General features: G+C 37.6%; 1 protein-coding gene across 1 annotated transcript in view; it reads left to right on the forward strand.

The window, feature by feature from the left end:
• The window catches only part of LOC132141676 (teneurin-3-like), a 277,539-nt gene that overhangs the window by 171,612 nt on the left and 85,563 nt on the right, over positions 1–20,364 (forward strand). Inside the window, exons 6-7 of the mRNA XM_059551345.1 lie at positions 1,230–1,468; positions 11,833–11,991. Of these exons, the coding sequence (XP_059407328.1) occupies positions 1,230–1,468; positions 11,833–11,991 (398 nt within the window). The remainder of the gene's footprint in view (positions 1–1,229; positions 1,469–11,832; positions 11,992–20,364) is intronic.

A 20,364-nucleotide genomic window follows, 5' to 3' on the forward strand; every position in this document is an offset into this window, starting at 1 on the left:
GCACTTGTTGGCCCTTTTGCCTTCTGTCTGCGGTCCAGCTCACCCCTAAACCATCTCGATTGGGTTCAGGTCCGGTGACTGTGGAGGCCAGGTCATCTGGCGCAGCACCCCATCACTCTCCTTCTTGGTCAAATAGCCCTTGATGCCTTCAGTGTGACTCTACAATTTTCATAGTCATGAAAATAAAGAAAACTCTATGAATGAGAAGGTGTGTCCAAACTTTTGGTCTGTACTGTATATATATATATATATATATATTTGCATAGGAGTATATAATATAATTTAAATGAGCTGTGAATTTGAAACCAGCATACAATACACCTGCACAAACAAAATGCACATTTATTTATGTGTTTGGACTTGTTTCAAAACCTTACTTTTATAGTCCTGGTTTCCTATCTGTCTACAGTCCTGCACATTGGATAATGGGATCTTAAATGCTAAAAATAATGATGTTTTATTTTTTTCCTCTTCTGCTGAGGAAACAGTACCGTTGGTGATTTTTAATTAGAAAAAGCTTTTTCTCCACCTCTCAAGTGCAATCAAATTATTCCAGATTTATAGTGGAAAGTGCCACTCACACTCACATGCACCCAACGTTTCTCATTTCTCCACTTTCATTTGGACAAAGAAACACAGCAGGCTAAAGGGAAGTCAAACACAAGGTCTTTGATTGAGATGTGTTCGGTAAAAGTTGAGAAGTGAAGAGGGCTAGATTTTCACTGTGGTGTTCAAGCTAACAGAAAGGGTCGACTTTATAAATTTACTGGTAATATCTGCCCAGCTTAATTACCACATGCCAAGGGCTTCTGTTAACCAATCATTCTTTAAGTGCCAATCAGCAGGAGAGGGTGACACTAGCTTAGCGGGAGATGTACAGGAGCAAGGCATTTTAGGAGGGCTGTACGCCTCACTTCCTGTACTGCTCCCCGCTCTGTGAGCAATCTGTGCTGCTGCAACTATTCATTAAACTCTTTTAGAGTTAATATACCAAGCTTTCCATGAATAGAATATGCGATTGTTAAATGCTATAAAAATAATAAAACTGTTTCAGATTTTGTGAACTGTATAAGATGTTACAGTACAAGTTCTTGGCATTAATCTTTATTGCCTAAAGCTGTTCAATGCAAAATGAAAAGAAAATACTTAAAAAATGTGTATCTTTTAAAACCAGAGTAAATGTTCATTGCTTTTCTCTTTCTGTCTCTCTCTATTTTTCTCTCTTTCAGGCACTTTCTCTTTAAGACAGGCACTGGCACCACTCCTCTGTTCAGCACGGCCACGCCAGGCTACACCATGGCCACGGGGGCAGTCTACTCGCCCCCCACACGGCCCCTGCCCCGCAACACACTGTCCCGCAGCGCTTTCAAGTTCAAGAAGTCCTCTAAGTACTGCTCATGGAGGTGCACGGCCCTCAGCGCCATGGCTGTCTCCATACTGCTCTCTGTACTGCTCTGTTACTGCATTGGTAGGTGAAACCTTGATGCTTTAAAGTATAGATGGTTGATTAATGAAGTCGGCTAGTTTTATAGTTTTAAGTTATTTTCTATATAAGTTATTTTTATTTTTCAATTAATATTTATTATATTTAATTTAGCTTTTAAGACAAAATTTCTCTGAAATTATGATTTAAATCCATCCCCTTTTAAACACCACCAATTGTTGTGTTAAGATAAAAATATTCTTGGAACGTCTGCTTTCTGTTTTAATTACTTGAACACTCTTCTCTGCATCCTGAAAGCCAAGGCAACCCTGAAACCTGGAATAAAATAATTGAACTGTGATTGAATAATTTCATTTATAATATATCCTATTTATAATATGTAATGTTTTTAAAATGATAAACGGTTAATTTAATTATATTTATTTTTATTTTTATTATATTTGCATATAATATCATTATATTATTAAGTAATGATTAATTGCTTCCTTAAGACCCACTAGTCATTCAGGCAACCTAAAATACATGTAGTTTTGCACATCCCTGCTTTGCAGCTCCTGAATAAAGCGAGGGCATCATGCCCCCCTAACCACTTTGCCTTATATATTCAGAATTTTTACTACCACTTGATTTTTAAGTAAGTTTATGAAGCTATAATTTCATTCAGGTTACCCTAGCCTGCAAAATGTTATAATGGCTGTGGAGTACTATTTAAAAATCAACTGCTTTGTCAATTACATTGCCATGGAAACCACTGCTAATTTTTGTCTATTACTCAGTCACCTGCACAGTGGTCCTTGTAGCCTTTGTTGCCATAGTAGCAGAATGCGGCCACATCGACAGACAAACATTTATTCTCCTGTTGCGTCGTCATGGTTTTAAGTTCGATTTCATTTAGTATTTATCACATACTGTGTGCCAAATGTAGACAGCCTTGTTTAAGCGTCCTCTCTGAATGGAGCCAGTTGTTTCCTCATTCCATACAAATGTCACGCTGATGAGAGGATTTGTGAAAGGCCTGTAGAGATGCTGTTTTGCACTGTGAGGTGGGCTGGTTTGTCTCAAAGGCAAGATGGTTCTGTTGAACCGCATGGGAGAGACAATGATACAACAGGCATTTGACATCTGTTTATTTTTCTTCAGTCATTCTTCTGCTACAATATGAGTGTTCTTTACTCCTGGCCATTTGTATAATGGTTCTGTTACTGAAGAGAGAAGGGAAGCACATAGAGAGAGAAAGCGAGGAGAGAGAGAGGTATAACAGGCTTTCTGTTATATGGTGGTTCTCACAGATATATTCCAAAATAGAACTGGGAATTTTTGTTCTTCTGTAAGCTTAAGGAAAAAGAAATGTCATTTATCCATTTCAGACTGTTATATGTGGTTGAATCAGACAAAAACCTCCAAAACATGTCATATTTTAATCCAAAATCAAAAGAAAAAAATTAACTATTTTGCATAAAGATTTTGTTATTAAAATGATTCTAACTTTTTAATCCTGAAAACCCCCCTGTAACACCAAAACACCAGATTCTCATCATATGTTCTGCATTATAAGTACTGTTATTACATAAAAATTAAGATCTTAAATGAATAGGTAAATATCATTGTAAATGTGGTGCTGAATTACATTTATATATAAATTTTAACTGAGAAACAAAAATGAATACATTAAATATAGTGCATTATCATCATTACTGCATTATATGATATTGGAAACACTTTACAATAACATTACAAAAACACTTTACAATACCTATTATTGTTATTTAACTAACATTACCTTACAATGGACATTACATTTTATTAATCTTTGTCAATGTTAGTTAATAAAAATACACATGTTCCTTGTTAGTTCATGATAACATTATAGACCAAAGTACACTGGTTTCACAAAAATAAAGTAACAGAACACCTAATGGATGTGCCATATGATCCAATCAACTGCACTTAATGGACAAAATTTGCAGAAATTTTCACATTCACATGAGAGGTTTCACCTCTTAGCGATCAGACACAGAGAACAGACAAAGACAGGCACAATTCAGTACAATTCTTTGTATTGATGACGTCAAGACTGGCCTCCAAAGTCAATAAGAGGAAATGAAGTGCCCTCCTTTTCCTTTCTCAGTGCAATATTGCTCCAAACCTATTCAGTGCTGTAGAGATCCAGCAGCCCTCTTTTATCATAAAGTCATAAAGGGATGAGAGGACAGCATCAGTGAGTCCCTTTTACATCCAAATAGGAATGCATTTGTTCAGTCAGTGGCCTTTCATTATTGTCCGCTTTTGTGTCACGTTGAGACAAGTCATTTGTAGTTCCATTTTTCACTGTTGGGATTGACAAGATACTGTATTAAAGCCTGCGCAGCGTTAGAGCTGTGTTCAACAGGTTTAAAGAAAGCAGTTCTCTGTGTGATCAGCAACCAGAGTGGCTGAATAACAAAAGCTAATTTTTCTCTTTAGAGAGAAAGCCAAATCCATTTCGGAGTTAATTATTGCACTGTATTCGAGACAGTTCAGCAGCTTCCAGAGAGCTATTTACTGACACTCCACAGCCAGGTCTGCTGCTTTTGTCAATACAGCTGCTAACAGAACAGAGATCACAACCATCTAGAGATACTGAAAGCGAACAAGATTACAGAGTTTTCACCCAGGGTCACAAAATAATTGGTCCATAATGGCCATCTCTTTCATTCTGTGTCTTTGTTGTCTTAGATGTGCACTGGCCTTATGAAATAATATCAGCTTATTTGGGCTGTATGCAAATTAAAAAGTTGTGGAAAGAAATGCATCATGTGATATTTTGAATTGTTTTTTTTTTTTTAAGTCCAATCATGGCAGAAAGTTGTTAGTTGAAGATAGCGTTTGTACCGTGTCTTGCTTACTACCAGCGGGGTGTTGCTGGCCAGACCCTCAGCAGCTCTGATCATTACTCCATTTTAAGATTCCTGAAGATGCACTCAGCAGGACATTCAAGAGCATCACAGAAATTATGGAAATATATGGAGAGCTAATCATGACAGTGCCCTATAGGGGCTAAACATTAACAAGCCTGAAAACAGATTCCTTCTCACTTTCTTTTATCTGTGGCTGTTCCTCATCCCGTCCCAGCTTTCATTATCAGACCTCATTATCCCTCTGAATTTGCGTTCCAAAACCTGTTATTTCAAATGACTGATGCTATGGGTATACACAATGGAACATTGTTACTGCACTTTTTCTTCCTGTTCAAGATGTTTTTTACAAATGGGCTTGCCAATAGATTTACCAAATGAGTTTTCATTTACTAAATGACTTCTGTTCCTCCCAAATTACTCCACAGAATTAATAAAGTTTAGGTTAATAATAAGTTAGACCTACTTAAAGAGTTTGACAATCCTTAACCATTGCTGCTTAAATCTGAGGAATTAACTGTTATCTTAAAAACAAGCCTATATTTAAACATAGGTCAGATTTTCCAAAGGAGAATGCAAAATTATATTGTCTTTCAAGACAGTGTACTTGAATATTGTCCACCTGCAGAGCCCTAGAATCACACATTATTAACTGAGATATTATATGCGTTGTTGTTTATCATCCCTTTTCTTTCTGCTTTTAGCACAATGGGATTATTCCCAGCTAACAAAATTTTATTATAAGAACATTTTGCCCATTCAAAATAAGTATGTTTTCTGAACTTTCAAAACATCCAGATTAAAAAAAATAAAAAAACTTTTTTATTATTATTATTTATATGAACAGTAAGGGAACATTTAATTTTATCATTGATTATTTAATCTATTTGTGCTACATTGTGTTTTGAGAACATTGTTAAAGACCAGATGATAATACAAAAGAGAAAAAGGGCTAATGTTCTATTTGCGTTATTAGAAGGACATTTGTTCATAACTTTGAGAGAACAGGGCTAGAATGTTATATGATGTTCTGAGAACACTCCGTTGAAAAGTAAAAAAAAAAAAATTTATTTATGCATTTAGCAGACGCTTTTATCCAAAGCGACTTACAGTGCATTCAGGCTATCAATTTTTACCTATCTTGTGTTCCCGGGGAATCGAACCCCCAACTTTGCGCTTGCTTGCTAACGCAATGCTCTACCGCTTGAGCTACAGGAACACTAGGTTGAAGGGGTGGTAACACTGCACTTTTCGTTCCATTGACTTCCATTCAAACGCATGCGAATGTGTCAGACCGGAAACGCAGGCTCATGCGAAAAATTTAGCATTTTGCTGCGTACGAAAATACAAGTTTGATGAACTCTGACCTGCGAATTCGCATCACATGAAATTGTGTGACCAGTAGATGATTGATACGACACTGCGTGACCTCTCTGTACAGAAATTAAAAAATGAAGGAAGTGCTAATTTTAGCCATAGCGCAGCATCCTATTTTATATAATACATGTTTAAAAGATAATAAAAAAAGAAGCTGCATGGTTCGCAGTGTCAATGAAAATGGGAACAGATGGTACATTTGAATGAGGACACGTTCTATAATTTTTTTATTGTTTAGTGTGTATATATTTATAGAGAGAGAGAGACAGAGAGTACAATATAAGACGCTTTCGACGCCGTCGCAAAAGACACAGTAAAAGCACAGATTAATCCATGTTGTGATATCTGAGAAACCGTTATATCTTGCTCCCGCCCATATTCGCAACGGCGTCCGAAATAATTTTGCACGTTCAAAGGCTAGTGTGACCGCCCCTTGAGGCTCCAACCAATATGCAGTACATTTATGCTTTAAATGCTTTCCCTGTGTAGCATATGCATTTAATACTAAGAATTATAATTGGGATTATTATATAAAATCGTATTATGAATTTATGAGTCTTCTTAAAACTGCTGCTTGGCCACTTCAACATCTGAATAGTGAAGGCTAAACAAATCAATTTATAAATAAGAGTATATTATGCTGCACCAGTAAATTGCTTTAATACTTGTAAATTGTCCTATCTGGTTGGGTTAAACAGACTATGCAAAAAGTGCAGTTAAAAGGTATCCTAATGAATGGCCTCTTTGACTAGTTGTGTGTATTACAAAAAGAGAGAGAACTGAAATATTTGATTCATAAAGCATTACAACAAGATGCACATCTATGCAGTTATCAAGTAAACACAGTGGAACATTCACTGTTAACTTCTGTAAAAGCTGATGACGTGATTGTTTTTCTGCAGGTGGATGCGTCTTTAATTATGCACAAGAATGCATTACATTTTGAGTAAAACGAGTTCAATTTATGCAGCGTCTTGGTCTCACTGTGTCTCACACTGTCAGCATTGCAGATGGAGAACATACAGTATCCTCCTCTTTGGTTTCACACAGCAAACAATGCCTTGCTCGCTATGTGTCAGCAGCTCTTCCAGCAACTAAGAAAACCCAGAGCCTTTTCTCTGTCAGTCCCATCTGGTGTGTCAGACCCCAGCCATCTCCGCTAAGCCCACACCCACACAACAAGACAGACAGAGAACGGGGAAATCAGGTTTCTCTCTCTCTGTCCTTGTTCAACAGGGGTTATATAGCCACGTAGAGATTTTTAATGATCACTTGATCAATACCACATCCTCTGAGGATGGCTTTAATACTGGATGGAAGTTCACCCAGATGCCACAAACATGTTGAGAGGCTCCTCTGACCGCCACTAAAATCTCACTAGAACGACAGGTTAACTGAATAGACCTGAGACCAGATTTTTTTACTCACTTAACTGCTCCCTGAGCTTCTTGAAAAGAGAGTTCTGAGGCAAGACTGATGCAGCACAAGTCCTGATGGAAGGCCTTCATGCCATCATATGCCTTTCCAGCAGTTTTCATTTCATAGTTGTTGACAAGTCATTTTTAATCCTAAGAAGTTAGGCTGTCCACTGTTATTTAGAATAACTTTGCACATCCTGCATATACTTTGTTTTACTTTGTTTGTTTATCATCTGCTAGAAACTACAAAGACTACTGACCTGATCTCTGAATCAGTATGTAACACTGACTATTTATTTAGCAAAACAGAAATAAATATCATATTAAATTATTTCTGCATTCATGAGCAAAGCATGACTTTACAACCAGAACATCTATACACCCTCCCTCAACTATTCCCTTTTTTAAAATAAAGTGATGCACATGCTAAGTAAGTTACAACTTCTGAACAGAGTGCCGATGGCCTCTCCACCTTGCTTCTAGCATTGAGGCCAAAAGCTGGAGAAACTCATAAAGGGGCCCCAGTGGACAAAACACCAGCCAAAGGAAGCATGGCATGCCAAGATTTCCTCAGTACTGTTTTAAAAGATGGAGAAGCTGTTCATAAATACTTCACAGCTTTTCACACCTCTGAAAAGCATTTTACATTTAGGCACAGCCAAGCACAGTTTTTCATTCGGTCTCTGTCTCAACGAATGAGTAGTGACACACTGGAGAAAATATTAACTCAGTCTTTCCACAGTGCTCTCTTATTTTCACAGTTAAGCGAGCTGCTTTGTCCTCCCACTTATGTTTTTCACTAAATGATTTTAGAATAATTAATGGTCTGAGTAATTTTTTTTATCTGTTGTGTACCTTGTTCAACCCGAATTCGAAAAAGCAAGTTTTGATTGGCATTAATGAAATTTCTGAATGTATTTTTTCATAAATAGGCATACAAAAATGTAGCTTTGGTGTCTTGCAAAAAGTGGTTGATGATTGTAAATAAGGACAGTGAGAGTTTGAGGTAATTTATGTGGGTGATTTGGAAATGCTCAGGGGACAGGCTGTCAGCAGCTCTACTCACAACACAACACCCTGAGGGATGGAAGGACATTTGGTTTTGGCCTTGATTTATTGCTCCAGAAAGTCTTTTTTATTCATTGGCGTGTCTCTCTCGCAGTTAAATGCAATGGTTCACGTTTGTTTTTTCAGTTTTGTTGGTGTTGCTTGCTGTTATTTTTCTCCCACTAGTTCTGAAAATAGTTCCTCATTGAGTCACAGAAAGACAGTTTCCCCATCCTCTTGCTAATGATCAAAAGTGACATACAGTGAGAAATATGGAGCTGTATTTTAAGATTAAGAGTCAAAGAGTCCTCGATAGCATTGCGAGTCCCACTGGTTACATAACCACCAATCCTGCCTCATATAAGTTGCCTTGCATTTAGTTAACTGTAAATCTTACCACTCTGCATGTGAACCCTGCCCTGGTGAAAATTCATTCTTCCTGCTTCCTCTGTTATTCATTCATTCTGCATACACCTGAGGCAGTAGCGGCCTACTTCCAAACTGATCAGGCATTGTGCTTCCCTCCATTTGCCCTCTTTCCCCCCCTCTCTCTCACTCTCGCTCTCTTTCTCTCTCTCTCTCTCTTTCTCTCTCTCTCTCTCTCTCTCTCTCTCTCTCTCTCTCTCTCTCTCTCTCTCTCTCTCTCTCTCTCTCTCTCTCTCTCTCTCTCTCTCTCTCTCTCTCTCCACTCACCCCATGTAGAATTGGTCTTTCTCTGAAGCCTGCTTTATCATTCATCGCTCCATTCCCAAGCCTCATCAACAAAGCGATCCACCTCCCATGATCTCGCCCACCTTTAGCTGTTTTAGCACTCGCGAGACAACGGAGGGAAAGAAAATGAGGAAAAAAACCTAACAGCCAATTTACATTCTTTGTCAGCTGAGAGAACTAGACGCGTTTTTATTTTGCACTTGGCACATTTGTATTCTAATAGCCTGGATGTGTTCCATACACATGCATGATTGTTCCCAAATACCCTGCGGTTCTTAGATCCATGCGTGCCCATAAATTTGTTTTTCTTTTTAGATTATTTATTCATCCACACTAGTTTCAGTTTCAGATGAATCCAACTTTCCAATTAACAAAAAGAATCTGATACAGAGGTGAGAAACTTGTCACTACCATATTCGTTTCTCGTTTACGATGCCGAAAGTTAATAGAGTAGCCTGCTCAAAAGTGAGTCGGCGAGCAGCTCAATCAGATCAGCAGGGGGTGGCCGTCTTTCTGTCAGAGAAGTCAATACCACCCACTCTTCCGTAACCCCCTGCTTGGGCTAAGGCCAGAGTGCTGGACATCGGCTGCTCCATGAACGGGCCGACCCAGCGGGTATCTAATTTAATGAGAGAAAGAGAGAGAGTGGACCAGTTAGAAAGATATAGAGTGAGTTTGGAGCATGAGCTTAAGGAATGTTATAAGCCAATTACTGCTCAAATACTTTAATGAAACTCTCTCACACCTCAACTCTTCTATACACTCTCTCATTAGCGTTCCATGTCATTGGAGCTCTTTTGTCGTATAATGTTACAGCGAGCTGGAGAGCTTTATCTGCACATTTCAGGAATACAAGAGAAAGCCTACATTTCCAGATAACAAGCACACATAAGAAACGTTACACACACAAGTAAACACACACAAATACACCAGCACAGAGAGAAGGAGAATGATTTATGTGGGGAGGTTGTGTGTGTGTGCTCTGGGGGCATGAAGAGACCCAGTGGGGGTTGTTGGCAGGTCTAAATTACCTTTATTAGAGCCAACGTCTGCAGCTAACAGAGAGAGGATCAGCCTGTCCCCTCAGAGCAGCCCACCTCAGCACAGCTACCACACACACCTACATACAAGGACTCATATGCAGTATCTCCTATGAGATTTTCATACTAATGCAAGACAAAACCAACTAATGATATCACAAATCACAGGGACATCACAATTACCACTAGATTAAGGCTGTAAATAGCATTGTAGTTAAATTGTTCAGCCAAACATGAAAATATGTTTTTTTTTACTCTCATGTTGATTCAAACTTGCTGCAAAATGAATAACCTACCTATTCCTCCATTACAACTATGAAGCAGAATTAGTTTGTCAACCCCTTGACATTTCGCTGTATTTCCTCTCAGTTTACAGCCAACTGGTATAAGGATCAGTCCCCATTATGGCTTAGTTCCTACAGAATCCTACATATTGTACACTATCCTGTATGACCTTTCCAAGCATGCTCTTTAGATAAATCACCAGAGAAACAAGTCATGCTCAAATGGGTGCTGATTCACCAAGGTCGTCATTCTGCCCACAGGAACCGTTTGCAGAATCCGTGAAAGAATGTTTGGCAAACCCACTCTGAAATGTAGCCAGTTGTGCTTCTAGCCACACCTGAACTGAACCTCGTGTCACAGATATACAGGCTAAGTGTGATTTCTGAACCCTTGGATTTCACACACGGTTTGGTAAGAACATTCAGACATTTCAGGAACAAGTGAAGAGAGACAGCCAAAGCAGCTGTTTAAACATATTACTCCGCAGCACAGCCACACAGTCTTTCCTGTCACTAAAACCAAATTCATCAGCTGAGGCTACTCTGGTTTCTATATTTTATTGTTTTAACTTAAATACTTGAGCTTTGATGAATGAATTGGTATTCTCACTTGACACAAAACAATGACTGTTTAAAGAGTTCCTCTGAGTAATGCACAAACAAATCAATTCAAGACATGTAGCTATTTATTCTTCTTCAAAAAAGGTCATTGTAGAGGGTAGATTACGTAACATCCCTCTGATTAGCTTTGTTTTTGTTTTTTTGACAATGTTTATTAGAGTTTATCTTTAAAGTTGCCTTGTATCTATAATTGCGACTGACTTTTCTTCACTACTGTGACATATTTCTATTTGAAACAGCTTTTCAGGGGGGAAAAGTAGAGGGCTTCTTGATTTTTGTCCATCGGGAATTGACTGGATTGTTAGTTTACTGTCGCTTGTTAATTTATGCGATTGTTTTATGTGAGTGGCAGGTTGCTGGAGGAGAGGGACTGAAACTCGTCGGGCCATAAGACAGTTTTATTGTCCTGTGCCTGTGTACATATCATCAAGGAAGAGATGTTGTTGCGAGGGGCTAGGGACTTTGATTTTTATTAAAGATTAGAGATTATGAAAAAAATGATGTGCATGAATAATTTATAATATATAGTGCAGTATTCCATTAAAAAAAAAAAAGATTAATTGTGAATAGTTTTTTCTTGGGGTGTTTACAGTGGAAAGTATAACCATTACTTTTGCTGATAATTTAAGTATTAATCTTTAGCATGTAACTTCTCCCACTTATTTTGTGATGCTTGAATAAATGTAGATATTACATGCCTTAAGTACAAGATGTCCTGTTACTTTTCAAAGGGATCAAACTACAATTATCCTGGCAGACAATAAAGATCCCCAGACATTGAAGGAGGGTCCGAAATCATATACAGAAGCCAGAATATCATAGAAACTTGGGGGTGATTGTGACTTGGGCCAGCAACATCATACCAGCTCATTTACAGGGGCAAACTTTTTTTTATATTGATTGCATTATAGGGTTTCCACTCCTTCTGAATTCATTGCATCCTGTTGCTTCATTCTTAAGTGATCGTTTCTCTCTCATGTGCCTCTCTCTCCACAGCCATGCATCTCTTTGGATTGAATTGGCAGCTTCAAGAGACTGAGGGCTATGCTTTTGAGAACGGCCAGGTCAAATCTGACACCACGGCAGCCAACACAGTTACTGCCCTGTCTACTGAGAACAGTAAGGGTCAAACGCTCACGTACCCACTCACGCACTGATGCATAATATGGCACAGGCACAATCTGTTCAAGCCCCTTCACAAGCATAAAACACATTTACATTTAGTAAACAGACTGGAGAACACACACACAGTAATAGGCTAAAGAAAATTACCAAACAGACTCACTCCTACACAACTACACCTCTAGGACCCTCCGCTATGAAGACCCACACTCCCTTAAATAAACATAACTTGAGCTAAACAAACACCCCCCCCCCCCCCAGTCACAAACACTCCCACACACAAATGGAAATCACACACTCCAAAACCAATTTCTTTGCACCATGGCATCTTTCCTGGCACTCGGATGTGCGTTTCAGTGATCTGTGATGAGTATAAATCTCAAATAAGTGTTTGTGAGAGGAACAGGCTTACATTCCTCAGCATTTAGACGTCTTACGATAGCAGGGCGGCTGCTTTGATGTGTCGGCTGTCACGGCTGTTGCAGACATGTCCGGGAAACAGTCTGGGAATCACGAAGATTAGCCAAAAAACACATTTAGGTGAAAATATTGAGTTCAAAGAATAGTGCATTTTAATGGGAGAACATGAGAGGGCTGTGTGTGTGTGCAGAAATCACAATAAATGAGTTTGTGAGATTGTCTGGGCCTTTCAAGCCATGAAGCCAAATAGTGACAATTGTGAAATGCCCTGGCATTCTACCCAGAATCTCTCTTTCTTTATCTTTCTAAAGTAGGATTCGCTCTGTCCTTAATATTAGCTGTCACACAAACCTACTGACCAGTGAAATGGAGTGCCATTTTTACATGCACTCAGAAACACACATCGGCTATGCTCAAAAAGCAACTGAAATGGCTGTCAGTCATGTTTTACAGTGCTAATTTCAGCTCCATTCATGCTTAGTTTGGTTATAAATGGAAAAACAAACTGACATAAACTTTCAGCATTCACAGCTGCATTTTAAGAGTGAGTTCGCTAAACCTTTGCTGTGTGAATGCTGGACTATTATTACTCTCAACACAGAAAGTTAATTTCCTAAATAATATTTTTGTCCAGTAAAAAAAAAAAAAAAAAAAAAAACATTGAAAAAGAAAATATGTAGAGTAGAAACTTGGGTCTGTGTATTGGTTGTTCAAAGGATTTTGCGATGAACTTAAAGGAGCTGGTTTAAATAGACTAAAAGATTCAAGAGTTCTTGAATAAGAATTGCACTTGAGGCAAAGTGACATAACATATTAAGTCTTTTTTTTCTGATAAATTAATGAGAAAATATCTTCCACCGGAGGAAGAAAAATAACCTTGTTTTCCTTATGAATTAAGTTACATTTTCTTTCCCATTGGCAGATATTTGTTCTTGCTTTAAAAAAAAAAAGTGGATCTCAAGTGGATCGTGTCATACAGTGCAATTGTGTTTTATTCATGTAGGGTTTCAGTAAAAAAAAAAAAAAAAAACAGATTTCATCTGAGGGTTTTCGATCCTGTCACTGTATTTTCTCCAGATCCGCTCTCATCAGTTTTGTGGTCTGGTCATGACCCAGATGCTGCGTTCTATGCTCAGTTAAAAATTGAAAGCCATTGTCGGTTAATTAAGATTTGACGGAAGAACTTGCACTTCAACTTGTTTATTAAATAACATTGTCAATTGTGAAAAGACATGCCAGTGTTATAGAAGTCACTGTCTTTGATGATTACTGTCACTATGGTTTCCGCTGTGAGAATTTAACAGAGGGCTGATTTCGGTTATTCGTTCATACAGACAGTATTCAGTTCACTTCTGTAAGCTTTAAGGGGTCCTGAACACCTGTTGAGATAAAATGGTGCAAGTAAATACGGCTATCAGTCCCAAACATTGACTGCCACTGATGCACAGTACATGCATCACACAAAAGAAAGTGCTAACTTAACAAATACATTCACTGATACATGCCTGCCAGAGATTGTATTAAGTCTGTCTGCACTAAAATTCACAAGACAAGTCACACACCCGTAACACAGAAAGTAAGGTCAAACCTCTGCTGATAAGTTTAATCTGAATTAGAAATAAAACATGAAAAATGTAGCAGAAATTTTATTTATTTAAATATATGTTCTATTTTTAATCTCCATAGTCGAGTGGCACAGCACCTAAGGGCTTTCTGTCTGCCTTTGCTGGCACATTTACATATTTTAAAAAGTTTTTAAATATTATAAATTTTAAATAAAATACAACATTGGAGTTCCAGTAGTAAAAGCTCCATTCATTTTCTCCAAAGGGAAAGTGATTGTTTTTAATGCTAACTTAAAAAACCTTTAAATACAGACCTGTTGTGAGCTCCGAGTTGATGGTATATGCTTTTTTTTAAGCCATCTGTTCTCATTATTTCAGCTCATTTTTTAAATAATCATTTACAGATATACAGAAAATTCCACAAATTTATATATGCACATTTTGTAATAAACAAAAAAAACATAGTTTAATATTTCACCATCTTTTAAAATTAGAGTGTCATTCCCAATGCCTCATGGGATTGTAGTTCTTTCCTTCATTAAACCGTTATGTACACAGTTCAATACAACTGTCTTTTGTCCTATTTTCAAATACTTTTTTTGCTTGAAATTAAAGTTTGTAATTTTTGTAATTCACCTTATAGCTGGCTGGCTTGTTACATGGTGTGTAATGCTTTAACAAAGCATTAAAAAAAAATAAAAAATGAATAGAAAAAAATACCAGAACCAAGGCTGCTGGAAAAATGGGCGGGCACTAATGCACACTATATACATCTGTGCTTTACAGGAACCAGTGAGATTTCACTGTGGGCAGAGCAAAGTTGTGGCAGATTAAGAGAAGAGCTCACATTAAAATTCAAGAGATGCTTTTGGTTTGTCAACTCAGTGTAATGCACTTATGATTAACAGCATGTGCTAAATAACAAATACAATGAGAAATAAATAACCTCACAGAAACAGACGTTATCGTTTTCTCCCACCCACCAGCAGGTGTATTCCCAAAAGGACTCCCTCACTTAAGTACTAATTCAAGCACTCAGACACAGGGACACACACACTCATGCTGTGAAGATGGATGGCCATATGTTTGAAGGCCATTATGATGATGCCCCTTACAGTAATGTGTTTGTTCTTGAGCTGATGGATGTGTCCACACTTGCAGTGATGGAGCATTAGATTAGGGCATTTCTGCATCAGCTATAAGACATTTTCAATCTCTATAATGTCTATTTGTCAACAGCAGAGTTAAGAAATTGGATGTGCTTTTATCAATTGGTCATAAATTGTGGTAAAATGATTGTGATGCAGTTCTATAGGCGTCTGTGGCTGTTTAGTTATACAGCAAGTGGAAGTCATTCGTCTCCCCTTAAGCAGCAGTGACACAATCAGGTTACATTTATTTGAGCAGAATTTGCATTCAGTGTAGTCAGTCTTTCCTAGCACTAGCCCTCACCTCGCTTTTTTCCCTTTCTCATTGAAAGAAATAAAAATGTGTATGCCACTGGGTGCAGGGGAATGTTAATGTGTTAACAGGGCCTGAGAATTTGCTATGGCAGAAGCTTCCAGCGGTGGGTCTGTAGTCTGCTGTGAGGGCCAAACAGGAGGAGGGGGGTCCTGTAGAAGAGCAGCCATTAATGAAGCCATCAACAATGTGAACAATCACACAGCTTACTCTCAATCAATACAGACACCAGCTAACACCCCCACCTCCTTCAGTTAATCTTGATCTGTGTGTGCATGCCCACCAACACCACCACAGCTCTCTGTGAAGGACGTCACATACACACACAAACAGCAGAGCAAAAATTGCAGTGGGTATAGAAAAGAATCACCCCCCTGTAAAATCATCACATTTTGTTGCTTTGCAGCCTTAAATGAAGATGGACACAGTTTGTGTTTTATACAGCTGTATTTACTCTGTGCAACATATAACATCCAAGTGAAAGATATAACACCAGCATGTCAGGAAAAAAAAATTACAAATTAAAAACCAAATTACTGAGTTGGAAAAAGGATCACCCCATTGTGTCAGTATTTTGTTGATCCAACTTTTGCTTTTATTACAGCCTTTAGTCTGTGTCTTTCACGTGATTTTAATTCTGATATGCTGATTTGACGCTCAAGAAACATTTATTACGATTATCAATGTTCAAAACACTTGTGCTGCTTAATATTTTTGATATTTGTTTTTTATCAATCGAATATTAAAAAGAACAGTGTTTATTTTAAATCTTTTGTAACAGTGTATTTGCCATTACTATTGATGAATTAATACATCCTTACTCAATGCAAGTATTTTATATATATATATATATATATATATATATATATATATATATATATATATATATATATATATATATATACTTTTGAAAGGTAGTATTTTTTTCTTCGATAACTGAAAAAAATATATACATTGATGAATCCTCCTGCATGAGAATGTCCCACAGAAAATTTTACTCATCAAGCCATGTCATGGGGTCTTTAATTCAGCAATATGACATGAGAAAGACAGCACAATTGTCAATGTGGATTTTCCTCTATAAATAAGAATGAACCGAATCTAACTGCTGTATAATTATAAATATAGACTAACCACGACCTCTGTCTGTAAATGGCTTACAGAATTTTCTTTTATTAAGACATTTTTTGACATATTTAGCATGAACCATTTACCCTCACAAGGATGTCCCCACTAGATGGTTTTGCCAGGTTTTGATGTGTTTCTAGTGAGATTTTCAGACATTTCATGCCCACAAGGATATAAAAGCTGCCCACACACACAGACACATGAATAGAAGCTCAGCAAATCCACACAGATGCATATCCTTACTGACAGACTGAACAGGCAACACATGCTGCAAAGTTTGTCTTGCATACCTGCTGTAGACCCTTTGAAATAAGTGCACACACTCATTTGTCTGTCTCTTCTTCTCCAGTGAAGAAAAAGCGAGTAATAACTGAGGGTGCTGCTGCTGTCATCTGTAGTTCACCTTTCTTTGAGAGACAGCTGACCTAAAAGCACTCACTCCATAAAAGAGCTTCAAGGGCTCTGTGTACCTCCGTGTGTGTGTGTGTGTGTGTGTGTGTGTGTGTGTGTGTGTGTGTGTGTGTGTGTTTGTTCAAAGCAGGGACAATAGCCTCAGTGCAGTTTCTTTCCTAAATGACAGGATGTGCTTTAGATTGCCTCTCTCAATTCAGAGGTGCATGTGTTTGTATGTGACTAGGACTGTAGGGAATGTCATTAGCATATGAAGACTTTCTTTTTTTTTAAGAGATTGATTTCCGTAAACACTGAAAAATGAAAGTAGACCAGTCGTTTTAATTTTAAGAAAATAATTTTTAACTTACAGACTGCTTTGTATTCAAACACACACCTTTCAGAGACTCCATCGACCTCACACAGATGTAAGAAAGCTGTAGGCTTTTATCCCACTTCTTATCCATGGTTGCTTGGAAGTAGAACCTAACATTGCATTCAGCAATGTTTGCATTTAGCAATGTTTCATAGGGTCTTATTTATGTGCTGCACCATTCTTAAACAACTCATCTGAGCAGCTCTGTATTCAGTGCCACAGTAGCAAATAAGAGAGCCAAGCATGATATTCTCTTACACTCTCTTAATGAATATACCACCACTTCTCCTAATGCACACGCAGACAATCTTCCAAAGGCCTCAGTGAATTAAAAACAGCTCAAGTGACTTTTCTGAGACACTTGGCAAAATCGCACGTGTAATGTTAATGTCTCTCAGTGCCCAACAGAAATGGTGAGAGTGAGAGAGAAAGTGGGCTGATGACAATGAAAGCATATGGAGGGAGTGTTGTGAAGAGAGTGAATAATAGGTATTAAGTGAGAGAGGCAGAAACAAGTTAATTAAAAGGGAAATCAAGGATAGGTGTAGGGCAGAGTGATCAAAAAGTGATTTGATTTTCATTGGTTTAGCCTCATTGTGTTGATACTCTGTCAATACAAAATGCCCCTTAATGGAAAAGTTCAGTTCTGTCTGTAATGTGCATTTTAGTCATTTTGTCAATGGGAGTACTTGACAGCACTTACAGAAATAAACTAAGTACTTGGTTCTGATTTTTAATGTGACATGTCAAGTTAAAAATAATTATTTAAAAGACCCTGTCTCAAGTTCCATTCAGCTATGCTTCATCTAGCCATTTGAAAGTAAGAGTGTGTGCGTCTCCAGAGTCTTGACTGTTGCAGCTGTGGACTGAAAGTCACCGTGTGTGTGCAGTGTTGAAGCAAATTTCTGTCTAATGAGTCATACAGTGAGACACCGACGAAAGTCACACCATACCCAATGACAAAATTAAGAATGAGGCCTCTTTTTGACATGTTTTTGTAAAGTTGCATGACCATGATTGAGTACTCGAGAGTAAATGTTGTCACAGTTAGCTTGTCATTTGTCACTGCTGCAAAAAATATACATCTCTCCTTTCTTTTAATTTGTTCAGGATGAAAGCAATAGCCTAAATATTTTTTTCACATTTGTGTCCAGATTATTACTACTAATATTAATTGAAGTAGTTCAGACAAAACATTTAATTCTGGCATAATTATTTGCCCACTTATCATTGTAAACTCATGATTTTTGGGGGGTTTTTTGTTTGTTTTTTTAGAACACAGTTAATTTTCCACATAGATCTTTTCTATACTGATATATTTCATTGCAACTAGGGGCTGGCAAGCTACAAAGATGACCAAAAAAATATGTGGCATATTCTGAAGTCATGAAATAGCTTTATATGAAGAAAAAAACTAAAATTAATTCACTAAAAATGTTCACCAAATGTCACCAAAATATGTGATATAAACTGAGAAGACGAGAATGACAGAATGAGTAAATCATGTGAGATTTTTTGTTGTTTTTGTTGAACTGTTATTTTAAGGGGCAGTGTGTAATTTCTGTGCCAACAACCATAAATGTAAAAATAATTACAAAAAATATGTTTTGCTTTTTACAGAGCCAGAGACAAGTCACTGAGACAAGTGTCATTTCTAAGGACATCCGTTCAATGATATCTGTCAGATAGTAGTGGTATTTTATATGGTACAAAAACACACACATATTTAAACAGTAAAAATCAAGACAGTTTGGCAGATCGCATGGCTAAGCTAAAGAGAAAAGCTAAAAAGGAGAAAAAGAAAGAGAAGTGCAGGGCTATAGGGAGTCTTTGCATCTATCCAAAACAAACCTACTACATCTCTGCGATTCTAATGGGCAAATGCCAATTCAATATCCATGTCCAAGAAAAACTGCGGGCATCCCTAGTGCACAAAGAATGCAAATCTCTTTTTCACTGGCATTCTTTAAGCAAACCATCCCCTTCTTTTTATCCTGTGGACAATACTGTCGATCAGAGCTTCACAGATGGCTTCTCTCGTTTGCTCTGTAGAGCATTTAGGGCCACAGGCGTGCTCACATTAAAACTAACAGTCAGCAAGTCCTCTCTAATTACTCTTTCATTCACTCCAACATGCTCTTTATGTAGCCGGCTGACTGCATTAGCAACACGTGTGTGGTTAGTGCCCGTGTGCTATGGAATTACGCAATAATAATTAGTGCAATATTAATGGCAGCTGCTCTACATTAGCTAGCATATGAGCATAGCCTATTCTCCTTCTCCCATTACTGCTCCATTCTGCACTGTTGCCTTGTAACATGTTGTGAGGGGTTGGAATATGCCGAGGCTTCTGTCGTGAGTTTATTGTGCGCTTGTGTGTGTAATTTCTAGACATTAGCTTTCCAGCTTGTTAAAGAAAGAGCTGTGAAGTCAAATAGCTTCACTTATTCTCTGCATATAATATTACAGCAATTGGCACTTTCGGAAAACAGTGGCTTACCAGTTCCCATTATGGCTGATCTTAATAAATTCAACTATACTGTATGTATCAGTTTTATTCTAAAATCTCTTCAAGGTCCCTTTAATATTAGGAAATGAATATGCCCTAATACAATATGAAATATGTATTAATATGAAATGACTGATATAGATTGTTCTGCATGTTAGCTTGCATAATCCGTCCACAAGTAAAGATCATATGTTCATTGGAGCTGAAGTTTTAGGAAAACAACAAATCGTTGAACTATGTTGCTAACAGTGAAACTCGTGACCATAGCTGGCTAACAATGCTTTTGATAAACATACCCTAGAGTATAATGATATAAAATGTATTTTTTTCTTTACTGTTGGCTGAGTAATTCACTGTGATTTTTAACTTGGGAGTAAGGGGCCGGAAAGAGTTGGCTTAAAGATGCTAATTAAATGCTGAATGAAGTGATTTAACAATTTCTGAAATCAGATTATTCTGGTATACCTCATGAATGTTTGATCACACTTGAGGCTATAGCAAGAATCACAATTGCATTGGCACACAAACATTTATTTATTTATTTTTTCAGATGGTGT

Source organism: Carassius carassius, chromosome 6 (genome assembly GCF_963082965.1).
Source record: "Carassius carassius chromosome 6, fCarCar2.1, whole genome shotgun sequence".
Lineage (NCBI taxonomy): Eukaryota > Metazoa > Chordata > Actinopteri > Cypriniformes > Cyprinidae > Carassius > Carassius carassius.